General features: G+C 24.3%; 3 protein-coding genes and 1 non-coding gene across 11 annotated transcripts in view; 1 reads left to right on the plus strand and 3 right to left on the minus strand.

The window, feature by feature from the left end:
* Positions 1-1,094: 1,094 nt before the first annotated feature.
* LOC122509524 (SH3 domain-containing kinase-binding protein 1-like) lies at positions 1,095-11,562 on the minus strand. 2 transcript variants are annotated; one of them, XM_043623668.1, is made up of 9 exons: positions 11,434-11,562; positions 7,160-7,371; positions 5,806-6,246; positions 5,419-5,617; positions 4,981-5,315; positions 3,027-3,122; positions 2,808-2,902; positions 2,345-2,528; positions 1,095-2,123 (listed from the first exon to the last, which is right to left on the minus strand). In XM_043623668.1, exons 2-9 carry the CDS (start codon positions 7,316-7,318, stop codon positions 2,058-2,060), a joined length of 1,575 nt encoding a protein of 524 aa, XP_043479603.1. In that variant the 5' UTR covers positions 7,319-7,371; positions 11,434-11,562; the 3' UTR covers positions 1,095-2,057. The 2 variants fall into 2 exon arrangements, with proteins under 2 accessions (XP_043479603.1, XP_043479602.1); XM_043623667.1 differs by lacking the exon at positions 11,434-11,562 and adding an exon at positions 9,510-9,897.
* On the minus strand, positions 10,247-10,318 carry Trnap-agg. The gene has a single exon. It is a non-coding gene; the product is annotated as a tRNA-Pro (tRNA).
* Positions 10,356-12,671, plus strand: LOC122509525 (leucine-rich melanocyte differentiation-associated protein-like). Of its 2 annotated transcripts, none has more exons than XM_043623669.1 (4): positions 10,356-10,560; positions 10,649-10,876; positions 11,364-11,748; positions 12,339-12,671. In XM_043623669.1, the coding sequence occupies exons 1-4, from the start codon at positions 10,498-10,500 to the stop codon at positions 12,416-12,418; spliced, it is 756 nt and encodes a 251-aa protein (XP_043479604.1). In that variant the 5' UTR covers positions 10,356-10,497; the 3' UTR covers positions 12,419-12,671. The 2 variants fall into 2 exon arrangements, with proteins under 2 accessions (XP_043479604.1, XP_043479605.1); XM_043623670.1 differs by having other exon boundaries at positions 10,359-10,557.
* The window catches only part of LOC122509523, a 70,070-nt gene continuing 61,458 nt past the window's right edge, over positions 11,628-20,239 (minus strand). For 5 of the 6 annotated variants that reach the window (XM_043623664.1, XM_043623665.1, XM_043623661.1 and 2 more), the window contains 7 exons: positions 19,592-19,746; positions 17,886-18,073; positions 17,683-17,785; positions 17,110-17,271; positions 16,786-17,015; positions 16,259-16,470; positions 14,863-15,506 (listed from right to left, as the gene is read on the minus strand). In XM_043623664.1, coding sequence (XP_043479599.1) covers positions 15,352-15,506; positions 16,259-16,470; positions 16,786-17,015; positions 17,110-17,271; positions 17,683-17,785; positions 17,886-18,073; positions 19,592-19,746 — 1,205 coding nt within the window. In that variant the 3' untranslated portion in view covers positions 14,863-15,351. Of the gene's footprint in view, positions 11,765-14,862; positions 15,507-16,258; positions 16,471-16,785; positions 17,016-17,109; positions 17,272-17,682; positions 17,786-17,885; positions 18,074-19,591; positions 19,747-20,239 lie in introns of those variants that run through there. The other variant, XR_006302369.1, reaches the window with a different exon arrangement.

The following is a 20,239-nucleotide window of genomic DNA, read 5'->3' on the forward strand; positions in this document are numbered from 1 at the left end:
TTTGTAAAATAATAAAATTCTTTTGAAAAATTTGATTATTTATCAAAATAATTGAATTGTTTCGAAGAATTTGTTAAAATTTTAGCAAATAATTGAATTCTTCCGAAGAATGTTATTATTTATGAAAATAATTGAATTCTTGCGAAGAATTTTATTAAAATTTTTGAAAATAATAAACAATAATAATTAATTATGTACTTAATAAGCAAATTTTAAAATTTATAATCTGAAATTATTTAGATATAAAAAATTTTGTACGCGTAACATTTGCTAGTATAGTAATAAATCTCGAATAGAATAGAAATCTTTAAATTCAAAAATCAAAATTAAAATAATAATTGAACAAAAATAATAATTCTTTTTGGAAAAGAAAATTAAAAATTTCAAATTTGAAAAATCAAATTAAAATAAATGATAAAAATCAAATTTGATAATTATTTTATTCCAGTATAAGAAATTAAAAAATCTAATTAGTCATGAGAATTCGTGAATTAATTTTCAATTCTATTTAAATCAAGAGTTAATTCACATAACGAAACGAACTCTAGATAAATTCTCGTTATTACTGTCATTAAAATGAATTATTATCTTAAGAGAATTTCTTTTCTTTAAATTCATTTTTAGTTTTTCCATAAATAATTATTATATACATATATATATATCTGATTTAATTAAAAATATGATATAAAAGTACAAAATGATTGATTTCGGAGGAAAAATACAGAAAAATTGGTCTATTGAGAAAAGTATTGGTCGAATATTGCAAAATATCTGCAAAGCTATTTTTTTGTGCACATTGATGCTTTTCATTGATTATGTATTCTTTGCGATTATGTTTTTTTTATTCATTATGCATTTATTATTTATTTTTATTATTATTAATAATAATTGTTGTTATTATTATTAATTAACAGCTATAATATTTTGTGACAGCACCATGTAAAACCACAAGAAAGCAGGTCTATTTTTTTCATGATTTAAAATAATGGCTCGGTAGTTAATATATTTACAGATCAAAATTATTAAATTGAAAAGAATATTATTATTTAATAATCGATATAAATTTTTATTCTAAAAGATTATTCTGCTTGAAATCAATCTCTTTTCGTCATTTTATTTTCATTTTTTCTACATTGATCTGAGAATTAACATTGGAAATTTTTATTTCCTTCCTCTCTCTCTCTTTCTCTCTCTGTACATCATCACTCTTCGCTCAGATCTACGAAATCACAATTTCTTACTCTAATCACCGGATAAAATAAAATCCATTATCTTTCATTCGATTAAAGCAAATCATAGTTTCTTTTTCAAAAACATAAATTTTCTCCCAAAAATAATTTTGTAATTCTCATTAAATCAAAATTCACAATACGACTAGAAGTTAATAAGGTTCATTAAAATAATTAAAAATTCGTTCTTTTAAAATTAAAAAAAGAAATTAATTATTAATTACTGTAATAAATTCAATTAAGATGAAATTTAAGTTTAGTATTTATATACCATTAACTTAAGTAAAAAAATATTAACTTAAATTTGTTTAAAAATTAAATATTCGTGATTTGTCTAGATATAAAAAAAACTGAAAACTCGGAACGTGTTGGCACAACAAGACTAATTTTTTAAAATTGTTTCTTACAGTCAATAACTATTTTTTTTTTAATTGCTAAAGTACTTACAAATCACTAACCGATTTCTTTTTTTTTCATGTAAAATTTTAACCTATTCGGTTTCTTTTTTATTTCAATTAATGTTAATTTTTTAAAAATATTCGATTTTTCCCTATCAGGCAAAAGAATCGTTAATTATATTGTAGAATATATAAATTAAAAAAAATGTTTTGAAGTAATAGAATGTCACTTGGAATGTTGCGTTTTAAATAAGTCTTCGTTTTATAAATGCAATTGAATAAAAATTTCAGCCCGATTTGCTTGCGATATTAAATAAATATATGTATATGTTTGTAACAATCAATTAATTTACTTACAGTGACAAACAATTTTGTCTTTTGAGATGAAAAGGAGGGAATAGAAGCGGAGAGCAGCAGTCCTTTTTGAAAATTATTCATCATTTTTTGAACTGTTTGCCATTAAAAGTTGATTCACAGTTCTCTCCAATGCAACGACCTTTTGACAGACAAATATTTTTTTAATTAGAAAATAATACATCTCTTTGAATTTTTTATTTGTGAAACAAAATGTCTCATTTTATTTTTTATTTACAAATAAAAATATGTTTCTTTATATTTTTTCTTTAGAAATCAAAGCTTTGTATATTTTATATACAAAAAAAAATATCTCTGCAAAAATAATCATTCATTAAATAAATTTACTGAAATATAACTCACCCTGTCTAGAAGTTGACTAAATACATGATAAGGTACAAAAGCAGGTTGTGCTGTATTGGGTGAAACGTGATTCGATGCGTCTGTTGGAGTTGCCTTTTCAATTTCTTTCGATTTCTCTTCAGTTCCTGGCTCCGGCTTTATGCCAACTTCCGCCACATTTGTCGTAGTTCGTAATCGTTGAAAACTGATTTTTCATTTAAACAAAAAGAAAAAGTTCAATGCAGGAAACAAAGTTTGATTCATTATTTGATAAATCTGAATATTACATTTAAATACCTTTTGAACGATTGAAATATTTCAACCTTTTTAAATTAATAATTTAATATTTTAATAATGGAAATAACTAAATTGTTATAATTAGTAATGATTAAATTTTAATTAGAAATGATTAAATATTAATTAAAAATGATTAAATATTAATTAGAAATGATTAACTATTAATTAGAAATAATCAATAATTCACCTTGTAACTACTCTTTCCTTCTTTACTTCGCTTTTGTCCACTCGATCAATTCCGTGCTTCTTTCTTTCCAATTGATTTTGCTTTAACTCGTCAACCTACAAAAATGGAATAATAACATAAAAATAAAATATCTAACATCATAAATGGCAATTAGAAGACAAATATTAATTTTTAAACTCAAATATTTATAATAATTATAGAATAAAATATGTTACTTACCCATGGAGGCTTTCGTTTTCCAATCGGACCATCGCCATCGTCTTCTCTCAGAGGTTCAGTAGAATTTTCCGTATTTCCATTCGTCATGTTATCCTCCTTAAGAAGATAAGAAAGAATTCAAGTTATTTTAAATTCAGTAAGTTTGAAAAACAATTTACTAAATTAGACAATAATATCATTAATTTCTTAATTTAATTAATCATTAATCAAATACGATTATTAATTTATTTTTAATTTTTTTCTAGATTAAAGATTTCCTAACGAAATAACTTTATTATTATGCATATATGTATCTTCTTCTATATTAATATCGTTGTATTCCGGTTATTTGTGCGCAAGTTAAAAGCATTGCTGTTTGCTTTTTTGTTTCCTAACTTTTTGAATGTTTAAAATTTTTAAATTAATGTATTGAAAATCATTGAATTCTTGTAAAGTATTTATCAAAAAATTTGAAAATAATTTAATTTTATGAAGAATTCAATTATTTTCAATAATTGTAATAAAATTCATTAATCTTCGTTAAAAATTCAATTATTTTTATATAAATAATCAAATTCTTATCAGAATTTCACTTATCTTCAATACAATTTTAATTGATTTCTTCGAAAATTTCAATTATTATTAAAAAATCTTGTAAGAATTCGCCGAAAAAATTCAATTATTTTAAAAAATAATTAAATTTGTCACAGGAGTTCAATTATTTAAAAAACTTTCAATGAAATTCAATTCAAGAATTCAATTATTATTATAAAAAATAAAATTTTCGCTGGCATTCAATTATTTTAAATACAATTTTAATTGAATTCTAGGGAAATTTAAATTATTTTTAAACATTTTTGTTTAAAATCTTCGAAAGAATTCAATAATATCAATAAATAGTAAATTTTTCACAGGAATTTAATTCTTTTAAACACAATTTTAATAAAATTCTTCTCAAAAAATCACTTATTTTTTTAAATTTTTGCAAATAAATTTACAAAAAATTTTATTAATAACTTTTGAGAACAATTGAATTGTTTGGAAAAATTTTATTACAATTTTTAAAAATAATTGAACCTTTTAGAGAAATTTAATTAAAATTATCTTGAATATAATTGAATTTTTTCCAAGAAATTTTATTAAAAATTAAAATTGTATTGAAAATAATTGAATTTCTCAGAAGAATTTTATTATTTACAAGAATAATTGAATTTTTGCTAAGAATTTTATAATTTATAAATATAATTGAATTGTTTTCAAGAATTTTATCAGAAAATAATTGGATTCTTGCGAAGAATTTTCTTATTTATGCGATAATAATTGAATTCTCGTGAAGAATTTTACAAATTTATAAAAATAATTGAATTGTTTTGAAGAAGTTTATAGCTGAATTTTTAAAAATAATTGAATTTTTTGAAGGAATTTTATTAAAAATTTTGAAAATAATGATTTTTTTACAAGAATTTTATGAAAATTGTTGAAAATAATTGAATTTATATTAAAATTATTGAAAATAATCGAATTTAATTAATATTTTAAAAAATAATTGTATTCTTTAGAGAAATTTTATTAAAATTGTAGTGAAATTAATTGAATTGCTCTAAAGAATTTAATTATTCATGAGAATAATGAAATTGTTGCTTAAAATTTTTGAATAATAATAAAGAAGAATATTTAATATTATGTAATTACTAAGTGAATTTTTTAAATTTTTAATCTGTAATAATTAAAAAATTGATGTTTATTCTTGAAAATAAAAATTTTTTAATTTACAAAATAATAAGAAATGGAACACCGCGTTCCGAGCGTATCATTTGCTATTTTAATATAAAAATTAATTTTAGTATAAAATCGTTTTAAATCTCTTTTTTGGAAAAAGAATGAAAAATAGAATTTTCTTTCAAAAAGAACTTAAATTTATATAAATTGAAATAAAAACAAAAAAAGATTTAAAGGAGTAATAGGAAATACTGACTGTACTGGCAGCATGTCCTGGCGACGTTAATGAAGTAGCTGAAGACGCAGCTGTGTGTCGTAAATGTTGTGTAGTCGGTGGTCGTCTTCGAGGAGCTTTAGCTCTGGAGGCCGTCAAATGTGAAAGGGGTAAACCTTCTCCTCGCTCAACACCGTCCAATTCTTCCTCCAAACCCATACTCACGCTTCCATTTCCATTATTATTACTGTTATTATTACTACTGCTACTGCCATTGTCGCCCACAAGGCGTTTCAAACTTGATAAAATAGACTTTTTATCGCTACTTCCGCTTCCTAGAGGTGAAGGTGGTGATGCTACTTTCTTACCAACCGTATCTATGATCAAGAGTAAATTTATTGTTTTAATATATTTTTCATTTAGACAAAAAAAAAGATTAAGTTAATAATCCTCTTTTCTTTTAAATAAAATTTTATTTACCTGTCTTAACGCTTTTAGTATCTAAACTTTTTCGAGTGTATGCTTTTTCAATTGCTTTTATTGAGTGCTTAATTTTTGGCGCAACTTGATTCACCTCCTCACACTGATCATGTTCCTGTTCACTTTTTGAATTTAAAACTTCGACAAAATTATCCGGAAATAAACCTATTCGTCCTCTAAGTTGACCTTGCCACCAGCCCTAGAAAATAATTTTACTTTTTAATTTCATAAAATGAGTGAATACAATTTTTATTACATTCTCATCAAAAATGAGGTCTTCGTTTTTTAATAGAATTTATCGGTAATGTAATAGCAATTAATCAAATTATCAATAATTTTTTTCGTAAATTTAAAAATAATTTTAACAAAGCAAAACAAGAAAGAAACCTTATCGGGTGCATCTTTTGAGAGCACTTTAATAATATCGCCTTCGGCAAGTGTCAATTCATCCTCGTTCGTTGTCTCATAGGGAAATAGAACTCGACACAATTCCTCAACCTCCTTGTCCTTATTTTTTGTCGTTTCCTCATGAGACGGTGGACTCACGAAATTTGAGGGAAATACGCCGACACGTCGATTAAGTCTTCCACGCCACCAACCTTCTTCAACTTCGCCCAAAAATTCAACATTTTCATTGGGCACAAGTTTCAATTCGTCGCCATTACATGGCTCATAACTAAATAAAACACGACAAATTCGTCTTCCCGATCCTCCGTTACGCAGTGTCACCTCATCACTTTTCGAACTCGAGCTGCCCTCCCCGGTTCCGATATTTGTTCGATTTCCGGCCAGTGTTCCTGACGCTGATCCCGCAGTTGTCTCTAAAACCTAAATTAAAAATTAATATTATTAATTACAAGAAAATTAATTTAAAGCCATATTGAATTCAGAAGAATTTGAATCATTAAAATTTTTCAAAAATCTAAGTTCTTTAAAATTCCTAATTAAATTCATTGAAAATTGAAATTTTATAAAATTGCAAATTGAAACCTTTTGAAGTTCATCTATTTATGAAAATTATAAACGCAACTCTTTTAAAATCTAATTAATTTTGAAATATTTAAGTAAAATTATTCATTAAATAATTTGTAAGTAATACTTTTACGAAATTTGGTATGTGGAAAAAATATAAAGAGTAACTTTTACTACTAACACATTAAAACCCAAACTGCTTTGAATATCTAACTTTTCCAATTTCCGAAATAAATTTTGCTACGTTCAAAGTATATTTTATTGATTTTTACTAAAATATACTTGCGCAGAAATTCCTGTCAATCAAGATTTTTTTACGAAAATAGTAAAAGTTATTTTATTCTTTTTTCCGTCTAATAATATTAATAAAAATAATTTTAACTCTATTATTAGAATTTTTCCGAGTGATAGCTTCAATTATTAATTAATAATAATAATAGTAAGAATAAATTAATAGAACATGTTTAAAAAAATGAACTTTACCTAAAAATCGAAAATACTGTTACTCGTTTTTATACGACAATGGTCGACGCGTTCACAATAAGAATTGAAAATATTTGAAAAAAATAAATGTAATACATGTCTTTGTGTTATTTGTAGCCTCGAATTTGCGTCTATTGTTAAGATAAGATAAGTAACAAGTAACAGGTAAAACATTATGATATCGAAGTAAATAAATGAATGTTATATATATTCTAGGTCGATGAAACTAAAAATGGTCTGCGCAATATATGTATATATTTTCTTATTTGCAAATATAGTCATCTACCTTGACAAAGTTGTCAGGAAACATGCCACGCTTATCCTTCAATGTTCCTTGCCACCAACCTCCATGTAACATTTTGATATCTTTAATGACGTCTCCTTTTTTCAGGGTCAATTCATCAGGCTCTTGAGCCACATAGTTGTATTCAACTATTGCTTCCATTTTTAAATAAAAATCTAGTTTACAGCCTTCGCGATTAGATTCTTAATTTGTACCTGTAAAAAATTTCAATTATAATCATAATTAAATTATGACACCCTAAAAAATTCATTGCACAATAATTGTGGACAAATAAATAGTAGAAAAAAACTTAATCTCCTTATATCGTTTAGATGATAAATTATGATATATAAATCGAAATGAGTACTGGTTTGTTAATTTGAGTTCGTTTTTTAAAATAAAATAAAAGCAACAATAAACATTTTCTATAAAAAAATAGTTAAATTAATAAAAATAAAGCAGCAAAAATTATAAGCAAATTAATAATTATCTATTGTTTTTGAAACAAAATCGAAAATAAATAAACTTCCTCTTTGAATAAATTAATTTAAATAATTTTCCAAAAATTCTTCTAGAATTTAATTATTTAAATACAAAAACTCATTTTTTTATAATAATTGTAACTCTCCATAGTTTTTTCTCAAGTTATTAAGATATAATATTTTCAAAAAATTATAAAGAAATTCTTACAATAAATTTTTTAAAAACATTTTAAAATAAATTTTGAAAGATAATAGTTTTTCAGTTTTGAAAATTTTCCAAACAATTAAAATTTGGTAAAATCTTTTAAAAATAATTGGATTTTTGAAAAATATAAATAAAAATGATAAAACTTTTTAAAGAATTTTAATTATAAACAGTCTCAAAAATTTAAAATATTTTTATGTATTTTCGAAAATAATTGAATTTCTTAAAACAATTTTTGTATAATTTAAAAAATTAATTAATCTTTTGATGAATTTTAAAATAAAAATTTTGAACATGATTGCTTTCTTCAAAATGTTAATAATAATTCTAAAATATTAATTTTATATATATTTAAATTTTTGAAAGTATGTAATTAAAAATATATTGAATTTTAAAAAATTAGAAGCTAATTTTCATTGATTTTCATTTATAAATTTACCTTTAAAGATTTTTTCATTAAAAATTTTTGATAATTCAATTATTTTCAAAATTTGAAATTAAAATTCTTCGAAAGTTGATTTTTCTATTTATTTATTTTTCAAAAAATTTTCAAGAATTGTAACAAAATACTTAAAGTAAATTAATTATTATCAATTAAATTTTACAAAATATCAACAATTCAAAACGATTTTTTTATAGATGTATTTTTGAAAAATTTAATTATGTTAAACAATGATTTAAAACGATTTTTGAAAGAATTGTTTATAGTTATTTTTCGCATTATAGTTCAAAAGAATTTAATAAATTCTTCCCTTAATAAAGGGAATTTATTACTGAAATAATAAATAACAAAAAAACATTGCAAAACAAAGAATTTTACCTAATAATATAGAAAAGAAAGGAATTTTCAATTAAATTGCATAGACACTCATTAGAGTAATAATTGACTAGAAATATTAAAATTAATACACTAGGTCTCGCTTGTTTTTGATTACTCTGTTTCAGATATTGATTCAACGAAAGTGGAACACACTTCAATCATACATTGTTATATTCATTCCATTCTCTTTAAAGTTCCATATATCTCTTTAAATAGAACTTTTTATTAAAAAAAAATAGATATTCACATCTAAATAACTATTTCATGATTTTGTAAATGAATTCTATTGAAAGTTCCAATTGTTCTATATTTTCCTGTACACAAAAATCAATTGCCAAATCGAATGCAAAAAAACTCAACTTTATTTTTTTTCCAAACATTTTCAATTTTTAAATAATTATTTAAAAATTAAAAAGCAATTTTTTGCAAAAGCAATTCGCAAAGCAAATAACAGTTTTGCAATTCTAAGAACTTTGACCCAATTTTGAAAAAATAACAATTCGAAATAAAAGTACAGTTACAATTATTATACCGTTTTAGCGAAATGAAATAAGATAAAAGTGGTTCACCCACGAAATGTATTCGTTGATGAAAGTCACAGATTTCTATTTGCACATGTCACTCACAAAAGAATAGATTTATTATAAATTGACATAAAATGTTAAAATGTAGATTTAATAACCATAAAGTTCAAAGTATCAAAATTATTCTAAATTAAATGTCAAAATAATTTATCTTTTCATTTATTTACAAAGTTAGTGTTATTTTTTTCTCTGGTAAAAATTAAATAGGGACAAGCATGTAAAATGTCATAAAAGAGGAGATAAGAATGAAAGTGTTACGTACCAAAAAGAAATTTTCATATCCATGAAAAATGTGTGTAAATTACTTGTTAAATGTTTACCTCGATCAGAGGTATGATAAACAAAATAATATATCCAATTTTATCGGTAATTAACGTTTAATTTTGTATCGATAAAGAGTAAGTTGTGTCATGATGCTCAAGATATAGGCTAAGTAGTGCTGAGAGCAAGTTAAAAAAAACAGGTCAAAGGAAAACTTTTACATGGACCATTAATTTTCAATAAGTAGCTTAGTTGTCACAAACTATTTCCACACTCACTGTATTCATATTATTGTATTTTCTTTGTAAATATTAAATAAAAAAGAGTAAACTTTAGGCGTATCCCAAGCTGATTTGACAGCCTCGAATGTGTCACTGACGCCATTTTGTATTTTTCAGAAATGAAAAGACAAAGCTAAATGCTGATTGGCTAAGAAAGGGCGCCAAACATGATGATATTCAAAAAGTGAATATGAAATGATCTATAGATCTCAAGTGAGTCAGAAGGAAATAAAAGTTTTTGAGGTAGAATCTGATGACTAATCTCTCCTAAAAATATCTTACAAAAACATTTCAACTTTGAATTCAGAAATCTCTTTGAAAACAATTTTCTTACATTAAAGATTATAATTTTTCAAGATTACGTCTTCTTTCGATCTCGAGTAACAAAAATGACACATTTTAGTTTTTTTTTAAACAAAATACGGTAAACAAGTATTTAAAAGAAAAGCAAAAAAACGGGCTCGTCCGGGATTCGAACCCGGGACCTCTCGCACCCTAAGCGAGAATCATGCCCCTAGACCAACGAGCCGCAGACATTGGACAATGACAATGTTGTCGCTATAAGAAAGAGAGCGAGTTTCAATTCTTATTTTTTTTTAGTAGGGATAAGAGATCGTAACCTCTGTAAACATATCGTATAATTTATTTGTCAGGAAGTATATAAGTATAGTGACAAATACCAACATAAAACAAGTAGAAAACTTCAAGATGGCTGAACATAAAGACTTGGATTTTAATCGAAGTGCTTTAACAATTCGCTCAGACAAAGTTGTAAAAATTTTCCTCGCAGATAATTACTATTAACAACAGTTTTTCAAAGTAACTATATAATCTCGTTTTTAATGATTCCTATTAATAGGTTTGCTATACCGGTCAACGAGCTGAAAAAATTCCATGTGGTTTATTCGGAATTGTAGGATGTAATTGTGTGGGATTGGATTTATCATTCAATGAATTGAAATCAGTTTCGTCTGTCAAGAATTTTACACAATTAGAAGAATTAATTCTGGATAATAATGATCTCAAGGACTTAAAATCACTTCCAATAATGCCTCACCTTTCAACACTGAGTCTCAACAATAATAAGGTATATTTTTTTTTTCTTGATGACATTTAACATATTTGGCGGGAAATAATTGCAAATTTAAATTTTTAATCTAAATAACACAAAAGACGTGAAAGAATTTTTATTTCTCTGAATTTTTTTTATCGCCGTTGCGGTCGTTGCTTATCAGGCGTATAGAGATAAAAGAAATCTTCAGAAAATGTCATTCGTTCGTTTACCTTTGTTTGGAGTTTAATATTATTCCTAATTATACTGCACGTGACATCCAAATTAAAAGGTATCGCGAAACCGTTAAAATACCCGTTTTTTTAATCTTATCTATTAAAATTAAGAGTTGAATTTTATTCATTTCCTTTGAATTTTCTCCCTTATTTTAATTTATTTAATTTTGCAACTATTTTCATCAAATTGAAATGTCTTGAAATTTAATTTCAGTTCAAAAAATAAAAAAATAGTAAGTAAAAATAAAAAATAGGTAAAAAAAAATTAAAAAGAAATAAATTTTCAGTTTACAGATATTTATAGTGTTTTGCAAAAAATACGGGACTGTTGTCCAAAAATTGGATACGTTAGCTTACTTGGAAATCCAGGTTGTCCTGATCAATTGACGGATCCAACATTAAATGACGAAGACGATTATGAACGTTATCGATTATATGCAATCTACACATTGCCACAAACTCTTCGATTTTTGGATTCACGGCCCGTGTCTTTTCAGGAGCGTAATGAAGCTCAAAATCGGGGACAGTATTTGAAGACCGTCAAAGTTCCAGAGCGATCAAGCTCGCCAAATTGTTTTGACACACTGACAGTCGGCGAATTTGATGAAGCTATTTTTAATGTTAATTACACTCCCTTGCCACGAACAACACGTGGTCCATACGATCACAAAGGTACATTTTTATTTCTCTGCAAAAAAAAGAGAGAAGAAAAATACTATTTACACGAAATAAATTTAAAATAACAAATAATTAAATAAATTAAAAAGTAACAAATAATTAAATGAATTAAAACAAAATAATTAAATTAATTAAAAATAACATATAATTAAATAAATTAAAACTAATTCGAAAATTAATAATAAAACAAAAGTCACTTCATTAATTCAATTTATTAAAAATTCAATGATCTCTAAATAATTTTTTAAAGTTTGTTCTGTTAAATTTAAATTGTGTTAAAATTTAATTATAATTTTTCCACTCAGATTTAAAAATTAAAAACATTGTTTTTTTTATTTTATTAAATTAATTTCTTTTCAATTTTATTTAATTCCTTTTTTCAAAGTAAAAAAAACCTTGAAAATATTAATATCTTTGTATTTTTAATACCTTAATAAAAATTAAGAAATAAAACCTAAAAAATTACTTGAATCAATGGAAATTTTAATGTAATTGAATTATTGTAATTTTATAATTAAAATTAAATAATAATTAAATAATTAATTATTAAATAATTAAATAATTAAATAATTTTTTTGCTTCAGGAGCTTATGGAAAATGCAGGTATCGCTACTCCGGCAAAAATTCCGAAGGTAATCGATTTATTTCCAACAATGATTTGTGAATCATTAAAATGAAATTCTTTCCTTTTTTGCTTATTAATCTCAATTAGCAAGTATTTACATTCAAAGCATAATTTCACTTGCATTTCAAATAGAAAACAATCAATATTATTTTTTAATATATTCCTAACAATTAAGTAGATTTACCAAAAATGATTTCTATTAAAAATAGATTTCTATTTGCAATATCTAGAAAATAATCGATTTATTAACAGATTTTTTATTAATTAATAATATTTTTTCTTATATTTTTGTTTAGACATTTTTTTCTTTTTTTCTTTCTTTATTCTTTCTTTTTACTATCTTTATTCTTTTATTTTACTATCTTTATTTTCTTATTTTACTTTCTTTATTCTTTCGTTTTACTTTCTCTATTCTTTCATTTTAATTTCTTTATTCTTTTCTTTCGAATTTTCCTCGGAAATGTTCACAAACAAATTTATCGATTATTATTATTTAATTTATTTAATCATCTGAAAGAAATAAATAAATTAAATAATAATAATCCATAAATTTGCTTGTGAACATTTTCGAGGAAAATTCGAAAGAAAAAATGCTTCCAATTGAAAACTTTAATATTAAAAAAAATAATTAAAATAGCAATCGAATTGCTCTATCATTAATTAAATATCGTTTCGAAAGACTGAATGGTCAATCGCTGTGTAAAGGTACAAAAGATTTATTTCTTTTTTTCATTGTACATCGACAAAAGTGGAATATAAATAAACAATCTTATTCCATCCTTTTTTTTATACAAATAAAAGGAATGTATAGTACTATAGAGGCGTGAGCTTTCACGATTTGGTACAGATAACAAATAACAATTCCAATTTAGCGTACGACGAATTTTTCTCTCTGTTTTTTTCTTTTACTTCAATTATATATTCGATAAAAGTCGTACAACATGCAATATTAAGAAAAAAATATATCAATAAAATTGATACGCATTAAAAATTCATCAAAGGCAGTTGTTTCCTTTTTATCTCGTTTTCAACGAACAACCCTGTTTTTTTAAAACGATAATAATATCTCACGAATAATTCATACGAATTATCAATAAATGGAACTATCTATATAAATTCTAAAATACAAATATTATATATATATAACTGATAACTGCATTCCTTAAATTGAAGGAATCAACGCAATAATTAAGTACAATATTTAAGGTACTAATTTTTTTATCGACTCAGCCTTGCATTTTTCGTTTGTTCTCTGCAAATTTAAGTACTATTTGTTATTAAATACTTGTTTTTTTCACGAATTATTTATCAATTTTAATTTTATCAATATTTCTTATCTACGATGTCTTTTTTTACTACTTTTAAGAAGTATACAACAATTTGTATATGGATAATAATTTTATATGTATATCTATTTTATATTATAAATAAATCTATTTTAAAAAGAAAATCCAGCGTATTTAAATAGTTTGTTTTTAAATACAATGATTTAAGTCTCTTGAATAACAATGTGTTATTTTAAAGAGAGAATGATTTTTTTTTCATTTTCTAATATAACGTACAAAATGGAAGCATGTCTTTTTCTCATTCTGAGAGAAAACTGTCCAATTTTATTTTTAATTAATTAACGAGAACAGTTTTTTTAAAAATTTTTTTCACACACAGATTTTGTGATGTAAATTTCACATTAATCGAGTGAAAAAAAATTCCCATTGGCCACGTAGAATCAAAATATTCAACACACATTCACATTTTTATCTCAACTAGAAAATTTTTTCTCTATAATAAAAAAAGCTCTGCTTGAATTTTTGACAAGTTGAAACGAAATTCGGTATTTTTTTATTTTGAATATAGAGAAATATCTATCAATAGACTCAAGGAAATTTTTTTTTTGGTAATTATTCACAAAAAAAAAATGTTTGGTTCTCAGTATACAATTGGCACAAGTTACTCTATAACACAGTTTTTTTCACAATTCCTAGAAGAACTTTTTTTATAATTGTTCTTAATGATTTTAATTAATAAAAAAATTAGAAAAATTGCCATTTCCTTGGTGTATTGTTAGAAAATTCCAGAGCTAATCTCATCGCATACAAAATACGTATATTATCCTAATGGCTAGTTTTTTTTCTTGTTTCATTTCACTTGATTATACTTTTATCTAATATAGATGTGGCATTTTATTGCATTGCCCGATGTTTTATTATCGTTAATAAATCAAAATTAAACATCACAAATGTTTTATTTCATTTCATATTATGAATATTTTCTAAATATCTCCTAAAAGCTTATACTTTAATTACTTTTTTAAAGTCTACTCCCCGGTGAAAGAAACCCTTTTCTTGGAGAAATAAAGAAAAAACTTTTATAGATAAATTAAATTTATCTCTTAATTTTCGTATTATTTTCTTTCCTTTTTTGGAGTTTAAGTTTTGAACCAAAATTATAATAATAATAATAATAATAATACTATATTAAATATTATTCAAAAAAGTTAAATTTTAGATAAATAAATTTCACACAAAATTTATTTTACAAAATTGAACTTTTTTTGAAATAAATAAATTTTTTTTTAGAATAAATAAGAAAAAACAAAAACTGATGAATCTATTTTCTGTAAATAGATTCATTAGTCATTGTTTCCAAATTGAAAAAAAATTTTAAATCAATTTACCTTTTATATAACGATGAAAGGAAAGAGTAATTCTTTTCACTGGAGATCGAGGATATCAAAAAATTCTAGGGCATCGCGCAATATTGGTCGAATAATCCGGAAGGCACTAGTTTCCATGTAAAATTCTATCGGCAATGCAGAATATTTTTCGTATATAAAAAACGTATTTTGTGAAGAGGACATTGACATTATTGGCTGTTTCTTTTTTCTCAAAATCTTTTTGTTTCATTTTTACCTAATTTAATAAAATTAATGCACTCTTGCCCGAAATTTCGTTGATATTAATGAATGCACAGTCTTAGAAGGAGCCGCTTTTTCCATGATTATGAAGATTCGGTCTCAATGTTACTGCTCCCTCGACCCAAAAGTTTGGTCTCTCCAACATATTTTGCCAGAGGGATAATTCACGTCCCGTTGCATCCATCCAATCGACTAGTTTTCCATAATGTTTTCCTAGAGGAAAAAAATTTAATATCGAATTTAATTAATATTTTTAAAAATAATTGAATTTCTTTAAAGAATTTTATTATTCATGGGAATAATGAAATTCTTGAAACAAATTTTATTAAAACTTTTGAATAATAATAATAATAAACAAGAATTTTTAATATTATGTACTTAATAAGTGAATTCTTTAAATTTTGAATCTATAATCATTCAAAAATTGATGTTTATTCTTTAAAATATAAAATTTTTTAATTTACAAAATAATAATAAATGGAATACCGCGTTTCGCGCGTATTATTTGCTATTAATAATAAAGTAAAAAATAATAATAAAATAAAAAAAACCCGATTTATTTTAAATACTAAAAATAAAAAATATCGAAAAAATGTTAATATTGTAACAAAAAAGACTGTATGTAATTAATTTCTATTAATATTATTATTAGTCTACAAAGAAGACAATAACTGAAAAATACTAATTGTTTCAAAGTATGTAACTATAACTAAATATCGAAGTAGTGTATTTACAGCAAGAAACTGTAAAAGACTTTTTAAAAAAGCAAAAATATATACCCGAAAAAATTGCTTTGGTGTGAATTATCTGTTTCAACGGTTTTTCTAAAAAAAAAAAAAAAAGCAATTGTCTTATCAGTCGTCTGCCGTGGTTTCTGTGAGTGTCAATGCTAAATAAAAATGTTCGGTAGAATAGAAAAAAAACTGACTAGAAATCCTGTTATTGTTTTGCCTCCGAGAACTTACCAGTGCCGAGATTAAATCGTACGCCACCTAAGAACTCATTACTCGCGATACGATCGTGGTCCCAAACAGTGAGTTCAAGACCTCGTTCAGCCAACTCCTGAAGACTCACGTCCTTATAAATAAAGGTATGATTCCAAACAGGTGAGCCGCCTGATCGCCGCACCACTCCAGTTTTCTGCTTTCCAGAACGTCCTTTGTCTGGCAGAAGGTAACTAAAAAAGAATTTCTTTCTTTAAAAAGCAACTAACAAATTAAATATTTCTTTTTAATTTAGAAAAAATATTTCTTTCTCATTTAAAAAAAATTTCTTTTTAATATAGAAAAAGTATTTCTTTTTCATTTAGTAATATTTATTTTTAATAAAGAAATAATACTTCTTCTTCTTCATTAAGAGAAAATAATTCTTTTTGATTAAAAAAAATATTTCCTTCTAATTTAGAAAAAACATTAATTTCCGTGATGGGAATAAAAAAGTGCTTTTTGGTTTGATTAAAAATATATTAAGATTTCGAAATAAATTTTCTTACCTCTTGCAAAATGGATCACAGGAGCCGGTGTGCTTTGCTCGTGTCTGAAGATTTCTCGCCTCTTTCACAAGAACATGAAGAGCGCCTCGACTCCAGTTTTTCCTCATTTTGCCACGATAATCGGTTCCCATTTCACGATCTCGTTCCTGTTGAGCGGGATCCGGTGGGACGAATTTCAATCCGACAATAACCTCGCCCTTGTAAGCGATTGGGTCGTCGAAGGGTTCAGTCTTAAAGAAAAATAAGCAAAAACAAAATTAAAAACTTATTTTTAAAACTAGCGAATTTTTTTTTATTAAATTATTATTTTAAGCTCAAACTAACCCGTTCCTGAAGTGGATACCACTGTGGTCGTGGATCATCGAAAATTTTATTTTCCAAGGGCATTCGAACTTCGCCGAGAAAATCGTTTCGACCAAACATATCCGAGTGCCAAACAGTTAACCACAAAGTCCTCGTCTCCAGACCATTCAGACTCATGTGAAACTGAAAGGAATAAATAAAAAATATAATAACATAATAATAATGTTAATATAATTATTATAAATAAAAATACAACCTTTTCTCTATGAGGAAGCAATAAAATAAATTAATTAAAAAAATAACCGAAATGAATAAAATAATATTTTTAGGCCTTTTTATAACAAAATAATTTAAAAACATTTTGAGAAACTGCAAACAATGTTTCAATTAATTCAATAATTATATTTCTAAATAAATAAAAAAAACTAATTTGAATTTATAGTAATAATGTTATCGAATAATAATTTTAAAAAATTAAATAAGAAACAATAGAAGTAGAAAATCAAATAACAAAACTAAAAAATAATTAAAAACCGCCGCAAAGTAAATAATGAATAAAAAAAATAGAAAATTGAAACAGCTAAAAAAACACACCTTTAATGTCTCGTCGAAGACAGGATTCAAAGTATGTTTTTTCACTTTGGTCTTGCGTTTTCCGCTCTTGGATTTGTCGGGCAGAAGGTAGACTTTAACGTATCTGGAAAAAATCACAAAAAAATATTTAATAATAGTAAAAGAAAAAATATTTCAACTACTTTGGCAAATTTGTTCAACGTGTAATGAATAATTCAACGTACGGATCGGAACGATTACGTTTGACGTCAACTGGTGCCAAATCTCGACACTGAGTCACGTGAACCTCAAATGTAAGTTGCTTGTAATCGTATTGAAGAGAAAATTCAACCTCTCCACGAACAGCCACCGAACCACACCATCTTCCTTCGCCAGCTCCACTATACACCGAAGCCATGGAATCCGATCTCGCCTGAAATATATTAATTATATTAATATTAAATAACATTTTAACATTAAACGAATGTTAAATATTACACGTATATTTAACAAACATTAACATAATTAGTAAATTAACATAATTATTTTTAAAAAAAAACAAAGTCTCTTTTTCTCTAACTAGACAAAAAAATTATCATACCGGTTTTCAAAGCACAATGCAGAGGGTTATTTAAATATTTTTTTTTCAAAACCATAGAAGAGAAAGTAAATAGCGTAATAAATTCAATTAATACTCATCGATTTACATACAAAGTGAAAAATAATTCTCCCTTTGTTTATTGTTACGAAATATTTTCTTTTTCGTATAAATAAAATATTTTCATAAATAATATATTATTTAAAAAAAAAAATTAAACAAATACATTATTTTTAAAAAAATTTTAAACTAATGTAATATTTTTAAACAACATACTTCAAGGTATTATTACGTTTGAAGAAAAAAAAAATACTTTTCTATCATTAGCATTTTACACTAAAAATCTATTGCGGGAAAATAATCTATTATACTTTTATTGTACGCACTAAAAAGCGATAACAAATTTACTGTTTGATATATTCTATCGTGAAATTTGAGGTATCATTTTACCATAAAACATTTATGGTGCACGAGGTATCGACAGGCCTCTCCGTATCTTTTATTTTGCATCCAAAATTGTAAAATCTCCATAAAATGATAAAAAAAAAGGTCATCGTTATTCATTAATAAACCAGATAATAAATTATAAAATTATTTATACATAGTATTTTTACTTGCTAATTATATTTTATACTAAATTTTATTATTTTCTACTAATTTTATTATTTATTACTAATTTTTATTATTTATATTAATATTTATCGTTAAATATTATATCTTAAAAATATCATTAAATATAAATTTGAAAATAATTGAATTCCTGAGAAGAATTTTATTGTTTATAAAAATATTTTAATTTCTGCAAAGAATTTTACTATTTATAAAAATAATTGAATCCTTTCGCAAAATTTTATTAAAACTGTATTGAAAATAATTGAATTTCTGCAAAGAATTTAAATATTTATAAAAATAATTGAATTCTTCCGAAGAATGTTATTATTTATGAAAATAATTAAAGTATTGGAAAGAATTTTATTAAAATGTTTAAAAATAATAATCAATAATAATGAACAATATACTTAATAAGTCAATTTTTTAGATTTTGATTCTGAAATTGTTCAAATATTATAAAGTTGAATTAGAAAATAAAAAATTTTGTAATTTGTATAACAATAATAAATTGAATATTTATAACGTAAAATTTGCTAGTTATTTACTTAATTAATTAAATTAAAGTTGAATTAATCCAAATATAATTTTATTTTTAATCGAAAACATTTTCTGAACTCCCTTATGTTGGAATTTAAATTTAGTAGCAGAAAATCGAAACTGTACGATGATTTTCCTCGTTTTGTTTTTTTAAAAAAAAAGGAAAAGAAAAAGAAAGAAAGAGTGTTTGAAAGGGACACTCACCCCTAAGCTCGAGAGTGAAGCTCTTGTAGCAAGATGTCCAGAATGTAAGTTGCGATCGATATCATCCATGTCCATAACCGCATGGCTGGATATTGTTCTTGATCCTGCTCCAATAATAGGCGTACTGCAAGCTTCAGATAAACTGCTCCCGTCATCTGTAATCAAAGTGAAAACGCTTAATAAATATCTCACATTGCGTTAGAGAAGAAATTAATCATTTTATTTCACAGTTTGTAATTTTACACAATTAAACAATTTTCTTTTTCCTCTTATTATTAAAACTATTTTTTTTAATAAATGTGTTAATAGAATAATAATAATTAATATATATTAATAATATACAATAAAATAATATAATATCGTACATTATTGTTTTAAATTTAAAGTAGAAAATCTATTTCAAATCTGATATATGTAATTAAATAATACAATTTTTTTAATATTTCATTTATTATCTGCGCTCTGCTTCCTACTAACGAGAGAAGATATTTTTTTAAAAATACTTTTCACCCATTTTATTCTGTTTCGCTGTATAAATATTTATAAATATTTTTGTATTTATTCTATAATTCAACTTTTATATGATCTACAAGTTTTGAATGTTCGAATGATGAACGAAATATTTTTCTATATTTCCAGATATTAATG

This window comes from Leptopilina heterotoma, unplaced genomic scaffold (genome assembly GCF_015476425.1).
Source record: "Leptopilina heterotoma isolate Lh14 unplaced genomic scaffold, ASM1547642v1 Lhet_60, whole genome shotgun sequence".
In the NCBI taxonomy this organism is placed as follows: Eukaryota; Metazoa; Arthropoda; class Insecta; order Hymenoptera; family Figitidae; genus Leptopilina; species Leptopilina heterotoma.

What these genes read in the sequence shown, in the direction of transcription:
- LOC122509525 (XM_043623669.1), top strand. Translation starts at nt 10,498, where the DNA reads ATGGCTGAACATAAAGACTTGGATTTTAATCGAAGTGCTTTAACAATT. An exon ending in CAATTCGCTCAGACAAAGTT is followed by an intron (nt 10,561 to 10,648) that starts GTAAAAATTTTC and finishes TCCTATTAATAG; the next exon opens with GTTTGCTATACCGGTCAACG. An exon ending in TGGTCCATACGATCACAAAG is followed by an intron (nt 11,749 to 12,338) that starts GTACATTTTTAT and finishes TTTTTGCTTCAG; the next exon opens with GAGCTTATGGAAAATGCAGG.
- LOC122509524 (XM_043623668.1), bottom strand. Translation starts at nt 7,318, where the DNA reads ATGGAAGCAATAGTTGAATACAACTATGTGGCTCAAGAGCCTGATGAA. An exon ending in AAGGAAAGAGTAGTTACAAG is followed by an intron (nt 2,529 to 2,807) that starts GTGAATTATTGA and finishes ATGAAAAATCAG; the next exon opens with TTTTCAACGATTACGAACTA. An exon ending in TTAGTCAACTTCTAGACAGG is followed by an intron (nt 2,124 to 2,344) that starts GTGAGTTATATT and finishes GTCTGTCAAAAG; the next exon opens with GTCGTTGCATTGGAGAGAAC.